The 22,039-nt window shown below is 39.6% G+C and overlaps 1 protein-coding gene across 6 annotated transcripts in view; it reads right to left on the bottom strand.

The window, feature by feature from the left end:
* The window catches only part of GLRA2 (glycine receptor alpha 2), a 132,030-nt gene that overhangs the window by 24,640 nt on the left and 85,351 nt on the right, over window positions 1–22,039 (bottom strand). For 2 of the 6 annotated variants that reach the window (XM_071748409.1, XM_071748418.1), the window contains exons 8-10: window positions 3,947–4,096; window positions 1,981–2,100; window positions 1,580–1,603 (exon numbers count right to left, since the gene is read on the bottom strand). In XM_071748409.1, coding sequence (XP_071604510.1) covers window positions 1,580–1,603; window positions 1,981–2,100; window positions 3,947–4,096 — 294 coding nt within the window. The remainder of the gene's footprint in view (window positions 1–1,579; window positions 1,604–1,980; window positions 2,101–3,946; window positions 4,097–22,039) is intronic. The other 4 variants (XM_071748429.1, XM_071748437.1, XM_071748447.1 and 1 more) reach the window with 2 other exon arrangements.

The raw sequence follows: 22,039 nt of genomic DNA, 5'->3' as shown, positions 1-22,039 counted from the left end.
CTAGAGAAACATTAACCAGCCTGATCTTTGGCTTGGAAGATCTGATGTGCTCTTAATGTGCCTTGTGCTTTCATGCAATTCTCTGAGGATTGTAGCACTAAAAAGAACAAGACACAGCAGAAGCATTAACGAAAGCGATGACGGAGATATAAGCTTACAAAATTGAGAACAGTATTTTTCTTGTTTTGTAGATCTAGCTGTTAAACCCAGGAATCCTGTTCAGCTGTGATTTAGTGCCTATTTTTTCTCTCCCCAGATTAGCACGGAATGATGCAGTATGAATATTCAATCACCCTTCTTTTACACTGTCTCCTCTTGACTATGACTTAGATTTGCATTCACCGTAAACCCTTGGTTCAATGAGCAATACCTCAGCAAGCCAAGCTCCCTGCTTGTCAGGTTTCTTGTGGCACCACAGGCTATGTTGCTATGTTGTCCTCCACACATAAATGTCCTTCTTCTGAGCAGAGAAATATCAACCTGCAGCTGCAATAACATTTGTTCCAGAAACCTGTATCTTGGTGTATCTCCTCCATTCACCACTCAAACGCACATCATTTCTGTCACGGGAACTATCCAGGGGAAATCAACACCAGTGCAGCTCCAGCTCTTAGGGTTCTGCAGCAAAAGTGTTGCAGTGACATGGCCTGACTATGTACAGCTCTGGCTGTATATGAAACAGACAATATTCAAAAGTAGGAGACAGCTTTCCAGAAGCTTTCCTTAGAGAGAGGATAACTGGGCCTTACATGAACCTTTCGTGTGCTGAGGACTTACTCGGACTGGTTTTGTAGTCATACAGCATCAGATTTCCAGTGGCAGCATAGTAATATTGCTCATATCTTCTAGAGAGACACTGAATTTTTACTTTTTATGTTCCATTTTGTACTTGTGTAAGTATGATTATTGCTACAACAGAAAGTATCGAGAAATAAAGGCTTTCTTCTGCTGCTTGATGTCGTAGCTCTGAAAGTGAACAATTTCTTGCATTGAAAACCCTCGATTCTAATTTTGCTGTGTAAAGCGAACTGTGGCTTTTGCTTTGATTTGCAAGATACTAATTCCTTTTACAGTGTACAAAATCCAGTGAAATAATCTGCATCTTATAATCGCATAAATTGACAAAACTTGATCAAAGTCAGAGGTTGATTACATATGAAAAGCTACTCAGGCAATTTTTTTGTTCTGGGAAACCAGGTACTGAAAGATATAAATCCTGGTCCCATTTTATTTAAATGAATACATTTCATTTCTCAGCCACCAGTACCAAGTAGTGAGCTGCACACTAAGCTCATACCTCTCTCTGTTACTGATTTTATTACCTTCACAGCTCACACATAATCTGGATCTATCAGATGCTATCGTTTTGTTTCTGATCTGCTGCACATGTCACTGTGCTGAAGATTTCAACCCCATGGCTTTTCTCCAAGCAAATCAAAAGAAACCGATGAAATACTTTTCATTCATAGCTATTCATACTCCATTAAGCAGAGCTCAGAACATCACGAGGAGGAACACTGCAGGTTGACAGTTCAGGAACAGATACCATACCAATAAAAATGCATTTCATTGTACATACCCAATTTTGTTGGAATGCTCTCATCTGAAAGATGACACAATGTGGGAATTACTGTCTCAAGGAATTTCCTGTGCTCTTCCCCCCCCCACCACCATTGACCCAATGTTCACACAGGACTAGGCTACCAGGTATACATGCACTTTCCCTGGGATGTTTGGAACAGGGGTGGCACAAGCCAACTGTGGAAAAAAATCAGGCATAAGGATGGGCCACGAGAGCGTACAACATGAAACTGCTGTTCATGCCGGGGACAGTACTGTGCGTATTTTGGGGGGACATTTAGCAAAGAGAACGCAAGAGACTAGTAGCGATGCCATCGAAATCACCCATTTTGCTGATCCATGACATCTGTGCACAGACTAAAACTCTCTCTTGCTTTCCCTTTCTCGCTGCAGTGTTACCCTCAAACTTGAATTGCCGATCTGATTCACTGTCCCGTAAGCCGGTGACTCTTTGCTCCGCAAGCCATTCGCGCGCCGCACCGACTCGACGCTTTCATTCCCCAGAGCCATAGTCTGTGCCTGTCCCCAGAGTGTCAGCATGGACAGCAGCAGCAAGAATGAGAGCAGCACAGAGGTAACAGAGCAACACACACACACACACACACAACACGCAGAGAGAAGAATGGCTCGGTTAGAGAAGGCCGTCATGCAAAGCAACACGCAGCGCTTTTCAAGGCAAAATCAACTGAAAGATTGTGAGAGGCAAACTGAAGTGAGGAGATGGCAGAAAACCCCTCTTAGAGAGATGGCCTTGGTAGCATTGTTCCGCATTTGAAGCCCATGCAAACAGATTTGTAGGAAAAGTGGAAGCCAGGCTGTGCAAATGGAGAAGTGCTGCTAACTCCAGTAGAATATTTACTCGTATTTATTTAAGGCATTACCCATTTTGCAAAGAATCTATGTAGTGACTAGCTGAGGATAAGCACAGGTCTTTTGGTGATTTGGTTTTAAATAACTTTCTTTTAATAGCCACCAGAATAATGAATGACCACTTCTGTGGATAAAAACCCCATGATTTTTCAGGGATGCCACTGGATACTGTGTATTACTTACCAGGAGTTTTTTCTTGCCTACTTGTTCATCTCTAAAGAAGGCATTGTATACAAAACTGAAATAACAGACCTCATACAGCAGTTTCTGCTGCTGCTATGATGCTTCTAGAAGCAAAGGGTTCCAGTGGCAGTGCACCTAGTATGTGTGCCTCTAGATGGGGAAGCATTTCTGCTCTCTCCTGTAATCTAATCTTAACAGGAACTTCAGTTCACCTGGCAATAATATTAAACCAGAGAACAGCGCTGGATTCCTTCCCTGAGCATCCATCAAATATTACATTATCTACAGAACATTGATTAGACAGACCTGTCAAAACACAAATGCCCTGTGCCATTGCTGTCATCCCTCTTGTAAAGGACCCCATTACTTGTGGCTTGAGGCACTCGTGCAGCTCAAGCAAATATTTTACTTCACCTAGCAAATGCCTATGTACAGCATAAACCTAAGTTTCTACTGATACTGAAAAACAGTGACATGGATACAGGAAGGATGAAGCCTTTATAATTTTGGGAATGATCATAATTGGAGTAAATTCATTTCAGTGTCTATTTTTGTCTTTCCATTTAACAAAGAAAAATATCAGGAAAGATGGATGGACTTCCTAAAAATATTTCTTTAATAATATTTTCTTTAATAAAAAAATATCACTGGTATAAGATGGCAATACTCACATATAGGACCCTTGTTATAAATCTGAAGTTTGTATCAGCAGCAAACTGAAACAGTAGAATCTAGAGAGGAAATTTTTTTTTTTTTTTTTTGAAAGTGGCCATTTTTTCCTAGTTTCAAATGGAAGAGACACTGGTTACTGGTGGCTTAACAATGAGGGTTGAATTGTCCATCACTCTTCCATGGGCTACCATGAGAAATCTCCCATTTTAGCTTGACTACCAAGGGTAACACTAGAAAAGACAGGTCTCAAGCATGTTCTGACATCAGCACTTCTGTATTATGGGAAGAAAATAGTGTCCCCCAAAAAAACTACTCTACCTATGTCTTTGCTTCCAAGGGTTCCTTATCCACTGGTGGATGCCATATAGTATCACAGTATTTGTAAATCTACAGCTGCCTCATTAGAGGTTGAAGTTCTTGGAGTTAGTGATCAGCCTAGTGACATTCGTCAGTTATTTCGTAAATTGTAAATAAACCCAGTGGCCAGTTATCAACTCCTTATCATGGAACAAACCACTCAAAATGAAACTTTATAACAAGACTCTCCTGCAAGGACAGGATCAACTGAGGTGAGAAATCAACTGCATGTCCATGTGCTGTCAGGGCATATTCAGTCACCCCAAGTGAAGAGCAGCTGTACCTTGTTTTGTCTTCTTTGCCTCCTTCGAAGCCTCAGAAACTCCTTGTGCTGCCGTGAGACAAAGTTGACTGCTGCATATTCCAGCAATGCAGCAAAGACAAAGAGAAGGCACACGGCCATCCAGATGTCGATTGCTTTTACGTAGGAGACCTAGAAAGTAGTAAGACACAGCATGTTATATTTCATACTTCCTCATAAACTGAAAACATTGATGGGAAAAAAATAAACATATTTCTGCCCAGCATGAGTTCGGGTTGTTCAATGAGATGGTTTGTTTTCTTTGTGTTTTGGTTTGTTAGTTTTTTGGCTTATAACAAATAAATACCCCAACTATTAATGGAGATGGGTGTTCACAAACAATACACAAATTATGATCTACTGCCATTAGGAACAGCAGCAGGATTAGCCTAACAAAATACAAGAGCTCTAATACTCACAACCACAGCTTGTCAGAAATTACACAATGACAAAACATGATACAATATCTATTGAAAAACAACTGTAGAAAGTTTAAAGTTATCACTTTTTCCACCTTTTATGGAACGATTACCATGCTGATTAATTAGCTAATCTTAAAGTAAACTCAGGGTACTATATCCTATGGGATGATACAACTTTACTACTTAAATATCTACTACAATTATCTAAATACCAGATGCCTGTGTTCTAGTAAAAGCCTATTCTGATTTGAATTGACTGGTCTGTATATAAAATCAGGTATATTACAGCAGTGTGATTTCACAAGATTTTTTATTATATTACCAACACTGGGTCAAAGAGTAGCCAATTAATGTAGCCACTTTGCATATCAAAGGTACCTCATCCTCCATAGCTGCATTTCGTTTCTCTCTTTTTTGTGGTCTTGAAGTTTTTAAGCAGGGGTCTTATGATTAGGCAACAGCAGGTGTTCTCTTTTGTTTATCAGGTATTACATCCAGGGTGGAATTAAAATTATCTGACTGTTTTAATGTCTAAAAGTACATTTCATCTAGTTGTCTAAACTACTTTGATATAAATAAAGCAAAGAATGAAATAAAACAGGCATTTCTAGGATTTGATGCGACAGAACTGTTTTAGATGTTCTCTAGGATGAGATGAGTGACACCCAAATAGTGCCTCTTCGTCTTCCTGTCTGTAAAGAGGGCCTTAAAACCACTGTCTAAGCACAGACGCATGGAGCTTTACTCAGCTGTTTAAATAAGAGTATCACATAATGCCATATTAGATACCTATCCCCCATTTGTCAACCCAGCAGAACACAAATCTCCAGTACCATACTAACCAGTCTTGTGGAGATGTTTGACACCCAGGGTCAGCTCAAATGGCACCACCATGTAACTCAATTCAGATAAGCAAAACAGATGGTAATTAAACTCTGAAAAATTCTAACGAAATTATTTTACATCTGAACAACACCTCCCAGGCCAAACTTTTAAATGCAGTTAAAACATACAGTGGTCTGAAAAGAAAGCAGAAAAGCATGTGTTGTGCATCTAACAATCTAATGTTCAGGAGACCTTAGACAGTCTCCGAACTGGAAAACTCCATGTCTAGCTTTTGCAAGAACTATTCAAAATGACCTTTCTTTCATGGTTGTAGTTACCATTTCACGATGAAGAGAAGCACACCAGTTTCAGTAGATTTTGCTCCTACCTGCCTTGTGTTTGGACAGCATCACTTTTCAAAGTCTGCAGAAAATTTTTTGTTAACAACAAATGGAATAGAGTGTCCTGTGTGTTCCAGCAAGCAGCATGAGCCAAGGAACTGGCATTAAAAGCATGGCAGAAATGTTACAGACCTCCATCCTGCAGATCCTGAGCACTGAGCAGGACACATTAGAGGATCCAAGCCCTGTTACCCAGGCTGCATGATGGGGATGTACATGTCAGTACAGGCTGAGGCTATGGTGCAGCTCCATGCTTCAGTGGCCACAATGCCACATGCACAGGCTGGGATGGAAGAGGAGGATTTAGCAGACTAAGGTGACACAATGGATCTGTGCCTTTCAATTAGACACACAGAAGATATGCATTGCTTTCTCCCACAGATAAAAAAAAAAAAAATAAAAAAATTCACAAGTTACATCTTTACTGAGCAACCGAGAAAACTTGACAATGTCCCAGAAACTCAGTGCCACAGGCTGAGGAGCAGTAGGAACCAAGTCACTGTAATTTGTGTAAAATGCAGCTGAGTTTAGGTTGTTTGTTACCTTCCTTGAAGGGGCAGCTTGTTTTCCTTTACAAACGCCCTTAGGAGACGTATTAGACATGCACAAACAGCTGGACTCTGCTGCCAGAGACAGCACAATGCAGGGAGCTGAAGCCACAAGAATCAGCATTTCTGACTGTGCAAATCCTGTCCTAGTGGGCTTAAAGCAGGGAAGGCAAAATAAGAAAGGAAGCCCTGAGTTAGCCTTCCAGTCACTTACACAGTGCTGCCATAAATGGCATCCACACAGCTGCTGAGCCAGCTGGATTATTTAAATTCCAGCCTGATGGGCTGGAATCAGAGGATCATAATATTGGTGGCAAGTACATTGCTTGTTTTATTGTTTAGCCACTGCCATACCATGGCCTAGCTTTAAATGAGAAAACAGAAAGGAATTGTTTCCAACAGTAGATTAAAAAATAAATAAATGGAGAGGTTCTGCAATGAATGAAAGCTGAGCCCTTTGGTTTCAAATCACTTTTATCGTTCCATCCCCAGTGTGCACAGAATTATGTTGATAAAAGCCTAAAACCCCATGCAATTTTCTGAAACCAGACTTATTTGTAGCCACCCCTGTGCATGGCAAATGATGTGAATCTATTACACCAAGCCGTGGAGGCTCTCACTTTGTTCCTCCATTTCCAAAGAAGTTCTTAAGTGAGTGCCCAGATTTTAGACCATCACTTTGATATCTAAAGCATGTACAATGCAAAGTTTCAGTGGATTTCAGGGTCTGTGTTTGCTTTAACTGACTTTAAAATGCCTTCTTGCAACTAGGAAACGGTCACATCTGCCAGATTATAGATTGATCTGAAGTGGACCTCTCTCAATCACCCCTGCTGAAGTTGTTCCACCTTACATGAAAACACTGAAAATTACATTGGCTTGGAGACTGGGAACAGACTCCCCTTCCTAGACACAGACTTAAACAGTGGAATATGAAGTCTTTATCTGTGTCCAGAGACATACAGAGATTGAGAAGGCCATGGTACAGAGTATTTCATGGTACTTGAACACTTTTCTCAGTTAGATGAGTACAGAAACCATGTGAATTTGATCTGCACATTTCAGGTGAGTGGTATAACCCTTGCCTGACAGATGCTGCAGCTTCTTGCTGCGATGTCTCACATGTCAATGAAATGCCTTTTTCCAGGAGCTCCTCAGCCATTTCTCACTTATCCCCAGAGGAAAATCTTCACTTGGCAGGCTCCAGTGTGCATTTCATTCTTAGGATCTTATTTCTCCTTTGCACTGTGCAAGAAACCTTTCACATCCAATTTTCAGTTAAAAATATTGCTGAGTGACACGCTCACAGGAGATGGGGTCTGCAAAACTGAGCACTTGGTGATATCCTAGGGACATTTATTGCTCTGGGAGGCTCTTTCACTGAACTAAAAACTAGTGTTACCAGCTATGCTTTTTCCCCCAGATCATAGTATAGCATCAAAACTTGTATGCTTGTTCATCTAAAAGTCTGACATCACCTTCTTTCTTAAGGATTTATCAAAAAAGACTCTATTTCCAGGTTTCTTAACTACCATGTCCATGCTCCATGGTCACTACTGTGTACATGTGGGACAGTAGAGACCCTGATTGATCTCACCTAACTTAAAACTTGTTATGGACATGTAGGGTGTTTTTTTTTAATTAAAGGTAAGAAATAAGCATTTTCAGGACAAAATGCATTGAAGTGGAATGTGGATATCTATATTGTAGTGAAATGAACTGTACCTGAAAATGTCAATTTCTCATTTTTGACCAAGACTAGTGTTTTGGATGGCTATTTCAGGCATATATGTCTGCTTGACCTACTCTGACTTTGCTTAGATAAAAAATGTGAATGATCTCTGTTACCAAACATTTGATGTAAACCAAAGCAGAACAGAACAGAATAACAGAAGATACCTTACACGAGCCTATGTAGTCTACTACAGTCAGATTGTTATCTGAGCATTTGCCACCTTTCCTATAATCTCATTCGCAAGACAGAACTCAAGGTTTGCAGTAGAAATTCAGAGTTGACATCAGGTTACCAAATATAAAATGAAAAAATAGTGGTGATTGTTTTTTCAAAGGAAGGCCTTGTAAAACTTCTGAAATGCCTGTTACCCCAGCAGCACAATGACTCCATTTACTTTGCAGCACTTTTAGAAGTGGGTATTTGGAAACTCTACATCTTTCCGTGTTATCATGTTCAGAAAGTACAATAAGATTTTCTTGCCCTTTTATTTCTTTAAATAGCTGCTCCACTTTTTACTGCATTTTACAGAGCTTCGTCTCTGATGTTGTTTGCAGGCAGGGAAATTAATGCTTGTCACCAATAAAATTATAAATACTATCAATTATTCAGATGCTTTGTAAATGTTTTGAGACCCACTTGATGAGGAAGTGCTTATGGAGTGAGAGCTGTCTGCACCAAGAACCAAGACTAAGCAAATGTGGCAAAGTAACTACTTCCCCTTCATAATTTTCCTCATTTGTTATTTGGTCATGCCCACCATGTAAATAAGAGATCAGCTTATGCTCTATACAGCACTGTTGTAGCATCAGTGACCCCAGTGAATTTCTTGGAAATGAAAGTCCAAGGAGGATTCATTGTTCATCAAGACTGTGCCAAGATTAAATCTTCCATTTTTCCAGCTCTGTTTATTTTACCACTGTGACTCTCTCACAGCTTCTGGGTACCTTTTGACACCAGGTGTCCATACCAGAACTCAGCACAATTTTGTGGAGGGAAGCTGGGGGAAAACGTGGCCATGGGTCCTGCAGCTGAGCAGCTGTCATTCGTTGACATTTGTGCTCTCTTTCTGCTACAGTGCCAGGCTCAGGAGACTCCAGACAACTACTTTAACTCCCTGTATTCTTTTCTAATGGGTGTAAAAAGAAATAAAAACACATACACTCTCTCCCAGAATTCTGCATCATGAATATAACTTGAATCTGCAGTGCAAGGTGCTCAGCATGTGTTGAAAGCTTTTGCACAGGACCACACTCTAGGAAAGATTTTTTTATGAGAAGAAAATTTTCAGCTACTGGAAATACTACAATATAAGTTAATTCCTCCTATGCATCAAAAGAATCTCTTGGGGAAATAAGAGACCTTTCTAGATTCAAAATGTGGAAAGAGCACAAGATAACTTTTAAAATAAAAACTCAAACAAAAGATATGTAAAATTGTCTTCCACTACAAAGCATTTATGTTTTATTAAATTTCACTTTCTTTTTCTAAATCAAAACACTTAATAAAAAATTCTGATATCACAAAACTTTATGGATGCTTTTTTTCCACACATCTTGAATTCACAAAGATATTGGTAGACCTTTCCATCTTTAAATACCTGAAACTGAAAGTACCTGGTTTCATCACAATTTCCAGGCAGGGAAGTTTCTGAATTAAGAACATACTGTTAACAGCCCTTACAAAGGAAGTATTTTCTTTTTATCTCACTCTTACTTTGGATTTTTCTTTTCACCCGAGTCTTTCAACCCCATGAAATATCATAATTTTAAACCAAATTCATACTGGAAAATGCAAACTACTTTCCCAGTGCTAAACTTTTTTTTTTTTTTCCCAGACATCTACTTCATCTTCCATTTTTAAATTAAATATGAGCAATTTCCAAAACAAAACAAGAAAAAATCAGGAATAATTGAATTTAAAATTCTGAAACAAACTCTCTTATCTTCTCTCCATTATTCAGATTCCATCTGAAAGTATCCACCTAACTTAGGAGTGACTCACAATTTGTTTCAGTCACCCAAAACTGCCTTTTGCAGTGAATAAACTAGGTATCCAATTTTTTTTTCTCAATTTCTATCACTAGTTCTGCCAAGTCACGAGATGCTAAACCTCTCACCCACTGCTGATGCACAACTAAATGTTGATTGTATTCAGGCCAGGAAAACATGGAAACCACGTATGGATTGCTTTTCCTTCAAAGATGAAAGGGTTTTTTTTCTTCAACGTCAGATCTTTGACGTTGATCAGGGACATAAGGTATTTACAGAGATGCTGAGAAAGATGACTGTAGGTAGGGGCCAAAAGAGAAGATGTTTCTTTTAATTAGGTAACTATTCTACACATGAAAAAAAAAAAAATCAAACAAAAAACAAAACAAAAAACCCCCACCAAAAAAAAAGAAAACAAAACCCAAAAACAAACAAACAAAAAAAACCAAAACCCAACCACCTTGTTCTGGGTAAAGGAAAATGATTCTAGAGAAGCAGTAAAATATTTCTTTTTGTCATATACTGCGTCTACTCGTATTTACAATCTATCTTCTTTAACAGAGCACATTTCCACTTTTGAACAATATAAAACCATAAGTAGAGAATCAATTATCAGATTGGTGAAGCCAGGACTGCTTGTTTTTCCTTCCCAAGGGCATTCGAAGCATTGGCACATTCATCATGTGTCATTTTGTGCAATCATATGGTGTAGATGCCTTGTAGTTCCCACTTATGACAATTCATTCTTTCTGTACAGGCAGGATGTACCATTTCCATGCCAAAAGTCCTGGGCTTCCTTTAAAGCAGTGTGACTGTGTTTCAGAGAGAATGAAAAAAAAGTAATTTGAGCAATAGCTTAAGGTAGTATTTCTAACCAAGCAGGTTATAGCTGAGAAAATGAAGGCTTGTGTTTTGGACAGATAAGGGTGCTGGTGCTCAGCTTGGGAGCAACTTAGGTGAGTTTATTATGCATTGATAATGCAAGGACAACCTAACCTGTGCTACAAGGAATGAAGTAACACTAATTGAAATTTTAACAAGGGTCAAAAGCTCACTTCTGCAAACAGGTGGTCAACTATAAAGTGGAAATTTCTCTTACATCTAGGCCAGGAGTTCAAGTCTAGCTCAGACCTCAACAGAATGAGTTAACAAGAAGGCAGAGGAGGCAGATGCTGAATTATTTGGAAACAAGAAGTATTAGTTGCCCTCCCCAAGAACTGTCTTGAGTTTATGCCACGTAAACAAGGGCAAGGCTTTTGATCCAGTACCCCCACAGCCTCCTCCTGGAGACATTGACTCATCATGGCTTGGAGAAGTGGTCTGTGCAACGAGGAACTGGTTAACAGACCATACCCAGAGGGTGATAGTAAATAATTCCTCCTCCAACTGGCAATGGGTCACAGGTAGAGTCCCCCAGGGATCAGTATTGGGCCCAATCCTGTTTAATATCTTCAGAAGTGACCTGGATGTTGGTATCAAAAGCACACTGATGAAGTTCACTGATGACACTAAGATGAGTGGAAAGGTTGACACTCCAGAAGGGAGAGCCACCCTCCAGGATGAGTTAGACAGAGTGGAGAAGAGGTCTGACTTTTTTGATGTTCAATGTAGAGAAGTGCAAGGTCTTGGACCTGGAAACACATAACCCAGGAATGCAGTTGAGACTGGGATCCACTTGGCTAGAGAGCAGCCTTGTGAAAAGGGACCTGGGGTCTTGGTGGACAACAGGCTCCCCATGAGTGATCAGCAGCAATGAAAGCCAACAGGATGCTGGGCTGCAACAACAAGGGCATCACCAGCAGAGAAAAAGAAGTCATCATCCCAACCTACTCAGCTCCTGTCAGACCTCAGCTGGAATATTTTGTTCAGTTTTGGTCCCCTCTGTACAAAAAAGATGAGGACAGGCTGGAGAGGGTCCAGAGAAGAGCCATGGGGATGATCAGAGGACTGGAGCAGCTGCCATATGAGGAGAGGCTGAGAAAACTGGGTCTGTTCAGCTTTGAGAAGAAAAGTCTTGGGGGAGACCTTACTATGATGTTCCAGTACTTAAAGGGGGGATACAAAGAAGATGGAGACTTCCTATTTACAAGGAGTCACATGGACAAGACAAGAGGTAATGGGCACAAGTTGCTCCTGGGGAGATTCCATTTAAACACAAGAGTAAAATTTTTCACTATGAGACACTGGACAGACATTGGATGGTCTCCCAGGGGAAGTGATAGTTTCCCCCACTTTGGAAAGCTTTACATCTCAGCTTAATGGGGCGCTGAGGCATATCACATAAACAATAATATTAGAAAGGAGGGACCAGATGATCCTTGAGGTCCTTTGTAACCTGTCATTCTATGATTCTATGGTACAGTGGAACTAGTATTGAACAGCTCTGCATCATGGTTTGTCAAGGTCAGATGCACATATGGACAGAAAAATAAAGGGAGTAGTTATTTCTGTCTGATTTTCTCTTTTCACGCCCTTGCAGAAACAGATTTTGTAGAAAATAAAAACTGTAACAGAGAGAGGAGGAAAACAATGTAAATTCCTCTGTTGATCATTAATTAATAATCTTGTCATCCACCAGGGCACTGCTGACATTTCTCACTGCCCTGATCATGAAAAACACTGGGCAAGAACAGATCAGGAGCTACGAGCACAGCCACCAGCTCAGCCGCATCCTTAGCACTACAGGAGATTGTGGTTCAAAGAAAGTAATTGACAGATTGGTGAAGCCATGGTGATCAGTTTATGAAGGTGACAAATAAGAACTGATGTCCTCACTACAAGGAAGCAGCTTCTTATTGTTAAGTAACTGAATACAATTTGCCACACAGAAACATCCCCATATCCATCTGAGATTAGTGCAAATTGAGAATTATATGTAGTTGCATTAAGACACAGGCAAATACCCATAGAGGCAGCCTTTGTATCTAGATGACAATGCCCATCTCAGTTCTCATTCATGACATGAGTTTTTGGCTCTTCCTTCCTACTGAAATAAAAAATTAATACTTCTTTAATGGCATTAAGTGCCCACTTGACTACTTGGACTCTAAGTCGTAAATTCTTCAGTGGATGAGAGCTTGGATAAAAACAATGACAAAGGAGAACAAAAATGAGGAAGACTGAGGAGGAGCCACAAAACCATGATTGGCTGATTGCTAGCAAAAACAGCTGGCAGGTTTTTGAAACAATATCATTAAATTCATTAGCAGAGTGAAATGCTGCTACTTACTAAAGGAGCATTTATATTTAAGATTCATTTGTACTAAGAAGCCGGTGTGGTGTGTGTCTGAGTACAGCCAGAGTGCTTACTTCTGAAATACCAGGTTTTGTGCCATGATTACTGTTTTCTGAAAAGTTTTTTTGTTTTTTGTTTGTAATGTAAAGCATGTAAGAAGCACAGAACTGGTGGATGGCAGTGCTATGATCAGTACCAAGGACATTTGTTCCTACATGCACATTTTTTCTGTAGTGTAGCACAAAAAATACCTTAAAGCTCAGGTTACTGCAAAACATACCACAACATCATCTCTGTGTTGTATTTCCTATTGTAGTCACAACTGAGTGAACCAGTAAAAGTGATCAAAATCACTGAACCAAACAACAAAAGCCTAAAATTAGAAAAAGGATGCCTACAGCAATAAGCCTTTTTTTTTCTTTCACTCTTGATCTCTGCTATTTGTGAACAGAGAGCTGATTTTCTAATTCTTCTCTAAGATTATATTCCTAAATTCTAGATTTTCATAGGACTTCAAACAATGTAATTTGGTGGGAAAAAGCATTTGTTTATCTTTAAAATGACTGCCAGTCTCTCTAAAGATGGGTAAATTAAATTAATCCTTTGATCAGAGAAAACTGCCTAACCACTACTACATAGAATATCAGACTAAGACAACTGGGAATGGAATGGCCAACTACATGTCCATATGCTTTTTTCTTGACCATTATTTGATCAGTTGTTCACTATTCCTGAGCCACTTTTCATTCTTAATGATTCTTCTGGATCTGTAGTCTGAACTGCTACTTTCATCTGATTAATACAGAAGGGAAAAAAATGCTTAATATCTGGATGGCTTAAGAAATGTGTAACTAATGATAATGATACAACAAGTAGATCTGTATATGATGTCCATCAAATTATTTTCCTCTTGTCTTTGGGGAAAAAAAGGGGCAGAATTAAAAAAAAAAAAAAGTCCATAAAAAGATCCCAAATTCAACATCAAAGACAGCATACAGTCAGGAGGCATAAAATGATTGAATTCTAATTGTATCTGTGAGTAATTCATATTTCGTGTACAGTAAAGCACCTAAGGAAATGCAGATGTACAACGGGAATAATAGAATATAGTAAAGGTGAAAATATATCTAGAAAGAAATGGATGGTCCAAATATTAATAAGCAGAAAGAAAGAAAATGGGATAAAGAGAGCAGCTTAAAGGAAAGAAAATGGAATTCAAATGAAGGGGAACACATCAATGTTCAGCAGGATTCATGCAAAGGTTCATTTATTACTTTTTTTTTTTTAATTTAATTGAATCAGTTTCCATATTCTAAAGGGATCAGAGCTGCCCCATTAATGTAAATGTATTATTTATTTATTATATCAGAGCTGCCCCAATTATCTCAAGCCCTTAGGCTCAGAACTTGGGACCAATGCTGTTTGGTGAAACACAGGTTGCCCACCCATACTGATGTTTTGTGGAAGGTCACCTGAAACAGGCCAGTGCAGAAAGCCAAGGCTTTCATCCTTTTTTCATGGACTCATCCAGCCTAGGACCCACCTGATCTACTCTGTAGGTCCCACTAACCAACTCCAGACCACCCCTGCCCCATCTTTTTGGAAGAAAATAGCTGGGACTGGAGGTTCATGTTACACCGGGTTAGTGAAAGAAGCAGACACACACAAAAGATTTGAAGCTACTGCTAAGTAGTTCCTGCCCTGTTTTTCCAGTCCACACTATTTGAAATTTAATGATGGTTTGTTCTGTTTTCTAAACCTAGGTAGTAATTCCTAATCAAGATCTGCCTGTTCTTTCCAGCCAGATGTGTCTGACCAGTTAAAGTCTGTGAAAGACCAGCCATGGAACAGAAAAGCAGGATGAGCCAACACAGAAACACATCATTGTAGACTCCCTCTTGTGTTCATGAGAAATCACCAGGAACACCTGTGAGGACTGACCAGGCTACTCAAGCACAGAAGAGACGGTGTCACCTTTCATGCTCATTTTCTGCTGAAGTTTCTGATTATCCATAATAGCTTATTGATTTATAGAAAAATTTGGCCTCCTAAATTCTGAGGTTTCCAAGCAGAGCCTTGTACTAAAGTTTTGTTTACAGCTATCATGTTTTTCACAGAATTTCATTTTCACCTGAGCTCTAAATCCAAATACTTCATGATTCACGCCATAGCATTAAATCTTCTCCAGAACTCTCTTGCTAAGCTTTGTTCAGATCAGTGCCATCACACAGCAAGGCTGAGTGGAGTAATTTCCAGCAAGAACAGCTAGAAATCTAGTGCAAATACATTTAAAAAAACCCAACCAAACAAACAATAGCTAATAACACCATTTCTTCTCACTGAAGGATATTTGTGCAGAAGCCTTCTAGCCATCCTGTCGTGTGTTTAAGGACACATCTGTATTTTCTTTTCAGCTTAACTTTTGAGTCAAAGCACTAGACTTTCATAATGGGAGAATCTTTTTCTGAAGGTTATTTGATTGCTTAGCCTAAAGTCCAATGTTTACTCCTATACACTGCTCTTTCTTCCTCATGCATTTTCTAACGCCAGGATGGGTGCGTCTCTTCTGTGCTGGCAGCAGCTGTATTTAAAATATCCAGAAGCTCTCCAAGGAACAGAAAATCAGAGCCACAAACCACCAAGCACTAAAGGTGCCTACAATACTCAGTACTAGTGACCGAGGCAGTCTAGAGTAAAGATGGAGAGCTACCTGCAGGATCATGCAGGCACCTCTCAGAGGGGCTGCTGTTATCCCTAGAGTTCAAGCCACAAATGAGGGGAATGGTTTTCTGCTACTCAAAGTCATTGGGATACAGTAGGTAGGAGGAGAGCTGCTTATGAACCTTTGCATTACTGCTCAGTCTTACCTAGTTGCTTTAAGTTTATTAAAAAAAAAAAAAAATTCTAATTTTCTTGTTCTATTCAGGTTCTCATGTAACATGGATAATTTGTGAGTTAAAACCCACAATTTTTATCTCTTGCAGCTGCTTGCTGTGAGAGAAAGAGACAGGCACATCCACCTCAAAGCTCCAGCTGATACAAGGCCTTGACACAGGCATCATTTCATGAAACACAAAAACTCTGTGCCTTTCAGTCAACTACCCAGCCTTTCATGTTGTCAGACACAGGGCCAGTGGGCATTTTCTCTGATACTCTCTGTACTCCCAGGCCTTCAGAGCAAGATGCAGAGCCAACTTGTTCACCAAGAGCATGATTTATGGCTGCCCTGCAATGCCCCTGGCAAGGAACAGCCCTGTAGGTCTTGCTGGAATTTTTGCTCTTGCAAAATCACCCACCTGGATGGCTCATGAGCCCAAGTTTTCCAGGTCAAGCAGAGCACGTGTCAAAGGCAGGAGAGAAAGGGAACAGATTTTCTGATTTTTGGGCAACTCTGAACTGCTTGGATGAGTTGTGTAACTTAAAGAAGGAGCAGAAAAACAGCCTCAGACAACAGCATATATATAAATAAAAACCTATATAACCTTTCTCCTGTCAGTTCCATAAGCAGCTAGAGAAGAACAAAGCTTTGAAGTGAGTCATGTTAACTCCTTTTCCCTCCTTCTTTTTTTTTTTTTTCCTTTCTGACTCTGAACACTGTAAGGAAGCTCAGAAAAATTGTTGTTCAGAATTTTAGATGATGAAGATATTTCAGGAGATTTTAATGAGCTGCCTAAGACAGTCATTCTATTTGCATAAATGGGAAGGAACATGTGTCTTTCTACAATCATTTTGCAGGCATTTGCCTTCCTGGTAAATCTAAGGTAGTAATAGCTCACCAGCAGCTTTCTTTCCAGTGCTACATATTCTTGCAATATCACTTTGTTCCTGCTCCTAGTTTAAACACAGAAATGAACACCTACATCCTTTATATCTACACAGTTATTACAAGCTCTATTTTTATTATGGAGCAGAATAAGCACATAATATACAGCTTTGGCTCCTACTATAAAAAAGAGTTGGATAATACTGTATAGAAACCCAAATTGTGCTGTCCTGTTGCCCAGTATTCACGTTCAGCACTAACAAATGTATCTTTGAAAAGTCTCCATCTCTTAAAATCTCTCCTCCCATTAACAAGTTGCTGAGAAGTGTGGTACATATTTAAAAGCCACCTTTATGCCTAATAGGTGATTAATAGATGTCAAATTTCAGTAACACTTGTTCTATAATTATTAATTAGAGCTGTGGGGAAGTACCTGCGTGGCTGGTAAATCCTGTTAAATGTTTTTCACACAAACTGGCATTTGCTCACTTCTCATTATGTTGAAGATGGAAAAGAAAATAAACAAATAAGAAAGTCAGAGAACTATTCTGCATGGAATAGCACATTAGCAGTGAGTAGATTGCATCTAACAAGACTCAAAACTACAAAAAAATCTCAGTAATTCTCTGCCTCTTTCCCCTGAAAAATCTTAATTAAGAGTCTTGAAGAAGCTAAGCCACCTGCTTCTCAAAGAGTATTTGCAGGTCAGGGAAATATTCATAGCCCCATTTTATAAAAAGGGAAATTAAAGTGTGCATGTGGGAAGTACATTGTCCAGGACTACAGGAAAAGCCAGTGGCAGAGCTGCGGACAAAATTGTAACCTTTTGGCTAATACATCTGTTTTTTAGAGTCCAGATCATTCTTCCCACCTGGCTGTGAAGGGGATCCACAATGCTGCCTCTTCACAGAACTGAAAAAATTCATGGGAACTTTCCCAGGGAGACTTTGCATCACCATCACTCTGCAAATGAGATTTTGCAAAAGGTGCATAGCACTGTCAGACACATCAGGAGGAGAATAGGGGAGAAATAGGGGAAAACTGTGCAATACCAGTAGTCAGTCCTTCTTGACTGCTGCTGTCAACTTAGCTTTCAACATAGTAAGAATCAGTGGAGATAAATTTAAAAGGATTAGGGTTTTTTCAGTGTAAGATATGCTCATAGTTAAGTGGGTTTTGGTGTGTTTTTTTGGTTTTCATTTTTTTTCCAGCATATGGAGCCACAAGAGATTTTGCTTAAGTTGTCAATACAGCATTTATTTTGTAAACATATTTGTCAAATTTGCAACACTCTGCCTAAAGGATACCTTGAACCTAAATGTTATTCCAGCAGCCATGGCTTTGATTGATTGCACATCAGGAAGCTTAAGTGCAGAAAACTCCTACACAAAATTACTTTAAAGTATGGAAATGAAAATTTAAAGCTTGTTTCTTTAACATGTTTCTTGTGTGCCAGAACTGCCACAGCCCCAGTCTGCAATGTGGGAGTAGGAAGAACTAAGGGGGGCACAGCTGTTCAGCCCTACTGAGAGGGGAGCAAAGAAAAAGAAGCTCCATAGCCTCTTGTTTCTAAGAAACCCACATCTGTTTGACACTCCGAGCTGCCAACTAACTACAGAAGAGCACAAAAAAAGCTGCAAGCAGGACCCAGTTCTTCAGCAGCTACAGCCACCGTAACTCTTTAATGTACATCCCACCAAAATCCATCATTGCCATCCAGTTGATATTAAAATGATTTTACCACAGGAAGGGCTGCAAACAGCACCCTCTGCCACAGGCTTCTTATCTTAAGTTGGTATCTTCAGAGCTGCTCAGCATTTATGGCAGGAGGCTTTCCCGCACTGCATGATCTCCACAGAAGATCTGCTGAGCTCTTGGGGAGCTCTTTGCATTCTTATCTGAGAGCTGTTATTCTTAGAGTACTCCTCAAAAGGTCTTCAGGAAGGCTGCAAGTCAGTGTTCCTGTTGACACTGGTGTTGCAGTGCAGCAGGTGCATTGACACTGATTTTCCATTGATGCAGTAAAAAACTCACAATCCTATTCCCAAGGACAATGTCCTCCTTTTACAGGGCAGGTGAGTTCTCATGACTGCATTGAGTCCAGTGGCCTGTGAAGTTGTTTGTTATATCATACTATGTTCTTTCTTTCAACTTAACTTAAGCAGTGTACCCCTCTTGGCCTTCCTTAACAGCCCAGGCTTTCTAAGTATTTACTCCTTTTTTTTTTTTTTTTTTTTTTTTTTTTTTTTTCCTCATCCAATGCTTGTGCAAAGGAACAACAATTAGCTTCAATTTATTTCATTATTCCTCTCTGTCCAATATCCCTTTGGCCATAGATACATAAAAGGTCTGGGTGCTTAAGTCCAAACACTTTGCCTTTGCTCAGCTGCTGCTTAAGATAACTTAAGCACAGTAGGTCCTTCACTGCTTAACATACAGGTTTTCTGTGCAGCTGAATTCAGCTTATGAATAGAATACTTCCCTCTAATGCAGGAAGGTATCTACCTCAAAGCTGGGACCCAACATCTTTAATGAGCTACAATGAGAACACATATGGACTGTACACAGGAATTGTATTCAGAGTCCACCCAAAAACACTGACAGCCTCAGGTCCTTTCAGAAAGTGCAGGAATATTAAAACAAAATGCCAAAGTTTCCATTGGAAATTTTGTGGTACTGGCACTCACCAAGGAAGAAGGAAGTGCACCTTAAATAATTTTTCAAAACCAGGAGGATATCAATATATCTCTTCTCTCTCTCACAGTATTTAGATCAGGCCACAGACAGGGCTGGGCAGAGAAGGGGTTTTAAGCCTCAGTGGCAGCTATTCTGCTGCACAGAGAGAAAAGGGAGATTCATGAATTTTGTTGCAAGGAAGAGGAGAAAAGGAGTTATGCCTTAGGTGGTGCTGGCATATTGTCAGTCTCTGGATAGAATAAAGAAGTAACTTATCTGGTTGGTAAGTTATTTGCTCTCTGTCCAATTTAAAATTACAGCACAGCTGCTGTCAGAGGAACAGTCTGCAGGTGAATGAATGATAGGGGGAAGACTCAGCTCACCATCTGAATAGACAGGCAGCTTCAGGGTAGACTTCATCCCATCTGCTTTAGATGCTGATTGTACATAGGGATGAATTTGCTCTCTGGAAGTATAGATTTCCATATGCTGAAAGGGGAATTAAGTTAAGGAATACCCACTAACCAAATTGATCCAAAAAGCAAGATCAGGCATTCAAGTGAAGAGGAAGGGGAAAAGCTAGAAATACAGGGGAGAAGAATCCAGTGAAATTAACCTGGGGTTAAATTTAAAAACTACAAAGACATGGGGTTTCTGTCCTCTTTTTTGCTGCAGCGTCTTCTAAGTGTAAGAGAGACATTCCCATGATTTATACTTGTTTGTCTATTTATCTTTAAGGCTTAACAGAGACAAACATGATTAAAACACAGCTTGGAAAAACCTTTCAAGACTGCCATTGATTTTAAATATTTTTATTTAATAACCAATTTCCTCTGGTAATTATGCTATGTTTAGGCTTTGAGGTTTTTAAATCGGTGTTTTCCTGTGGCTTGGGTGTGATTCCTGCAAAAGCCTTGTAATAACAAAATAACTAGGACAGCCTAATCTAATAATTTGTGCATGCATATGATGTTCAGGGGGATTATTAAAGCTATTTTCTCACTAAAATATTATCAGCTTAGAAAGCCGAGCTGCTCCAGAAGGGGAGCTTTTTTCCCCAAAATGTTTAATAATTGTATGCACCAGACTGCAGTTGCTCATGCTGCTGCCATTTACTCTATTGATTTTGCCTTTTGAAAAGAACCTACCTGCTCCCTAATATTTCCTTTAAAAAATCCTAACTAGCAGAATAATGTTGTTCAAATGGCAAATGCTTGCTGAAACTGAGAGCTGGAGTACTTGTCTAGACTAAAAAGCTTGGTTTGACAGGACTTCTTATTAACTTAGGCCATGGGCCCTTGGAGAATTTTCTTCTCCTTGAATAGCATGGTATTTGAAGCCCTCAGCACAACTAATTTAAATGGTTTTGGGGGTAGAACCTAATCAATTCTGCACACCAGGATGGAAGTCAGTCCCTTAGTATTAATTTCCCTGAAACGTAAAAACAGTGGTAACAGAGAAAGGCAAAATAAGTAAATTAAATAGCATGAATGCAAAATAGAATGAATGCAAATAGAATTACTCAGACTATTATGTTCTACTTGAGTAGTCTAATTTTCAAAGCCACCTCCCACACATATACTTATATATAACATTTTGAAATACAATACTTCCTCAGATGTTGCATTCATTCTCCTATAGTTTATTCCTAGATACAGAGTACTTTGCTACAGAAAACAGAGCTACAGGAGCTTTTTCTGCTCTAATGATTCAGACACTGAAAGAAAAACCTGATATACAATAAAGCAGGAGCACAACAAAGGAAAAGAGATAAAATATGGGCAGATCTATCAAATAACATTCAGTTGCTTGGGCCATGGTATGCACAGTATGTCATGGCTCTGCAGTCATATATGCTTCATATTTCTCATTTCCATGATAATTCTTCTTGATGTAATGGTACCAAATCCAACCCTATTGAAATTACCCCTGTATCCATTATCATTTCAGTGAATTATCTTAGAGCTTTTTTTTCTTAGTTTCAGAACCCATACTAGGAAGCCCCTGTTCAATCAGCTAGAGACCATAGCACCAAACCACTTTTAGCACTTTTCTTAGAGGCTCTAAGGAGCCTGAATTATTGCAGAAACCATGCTTACTGAAGTTCAAATAAACCTTTACCTTCCAAACTTCATTTGTGTCTGAAATATGGCCCATTTTTTTAAGGGTGTTATGCAAAACCTCTTGTTAAACAAGGACACTAGCAGATGTGCTAAGAAAAATAAAGATATTGTCAGGCCCCTGGAGGCTTCAGCAAGGCTTGGTTGGTCTGACCACCTCACTTTAGCCCCCAACCAAGCTCCTCCCTCTGTTTGTGAGCCCAGGAATATCCTAGTTTGGGCTGTGCCATAGGTAGGTTGTGCCCATCCAGATCTCAGGCATGGATCTTGGACCTGTGTTATAATTTGCCCTACCACCAGCCTGGTCTCCAGGTGTCCTGACTGGATAGCTTGGGCTTCCTGGATAAACTCTGGTTGGATCT

The sequence above is a fragment of the Heliangelus exortis genome, chromosome 1, assembly GCF_036169615.1.
Source record: "Heliangelus exortis chromosome 1, bHelExo1.hap1, whole genome shotgun sequence".
NCBI classification, from domain to species: domain Eukaryota; kingdom Metazoa; phylum Chordata; class Aves; order Apodiformes; family Trochilidae; genus Heliangelus; species Heliangelus exortis.
This window is presented reverse-complemented; position numbering and strand designations above follow the sequence as displayed.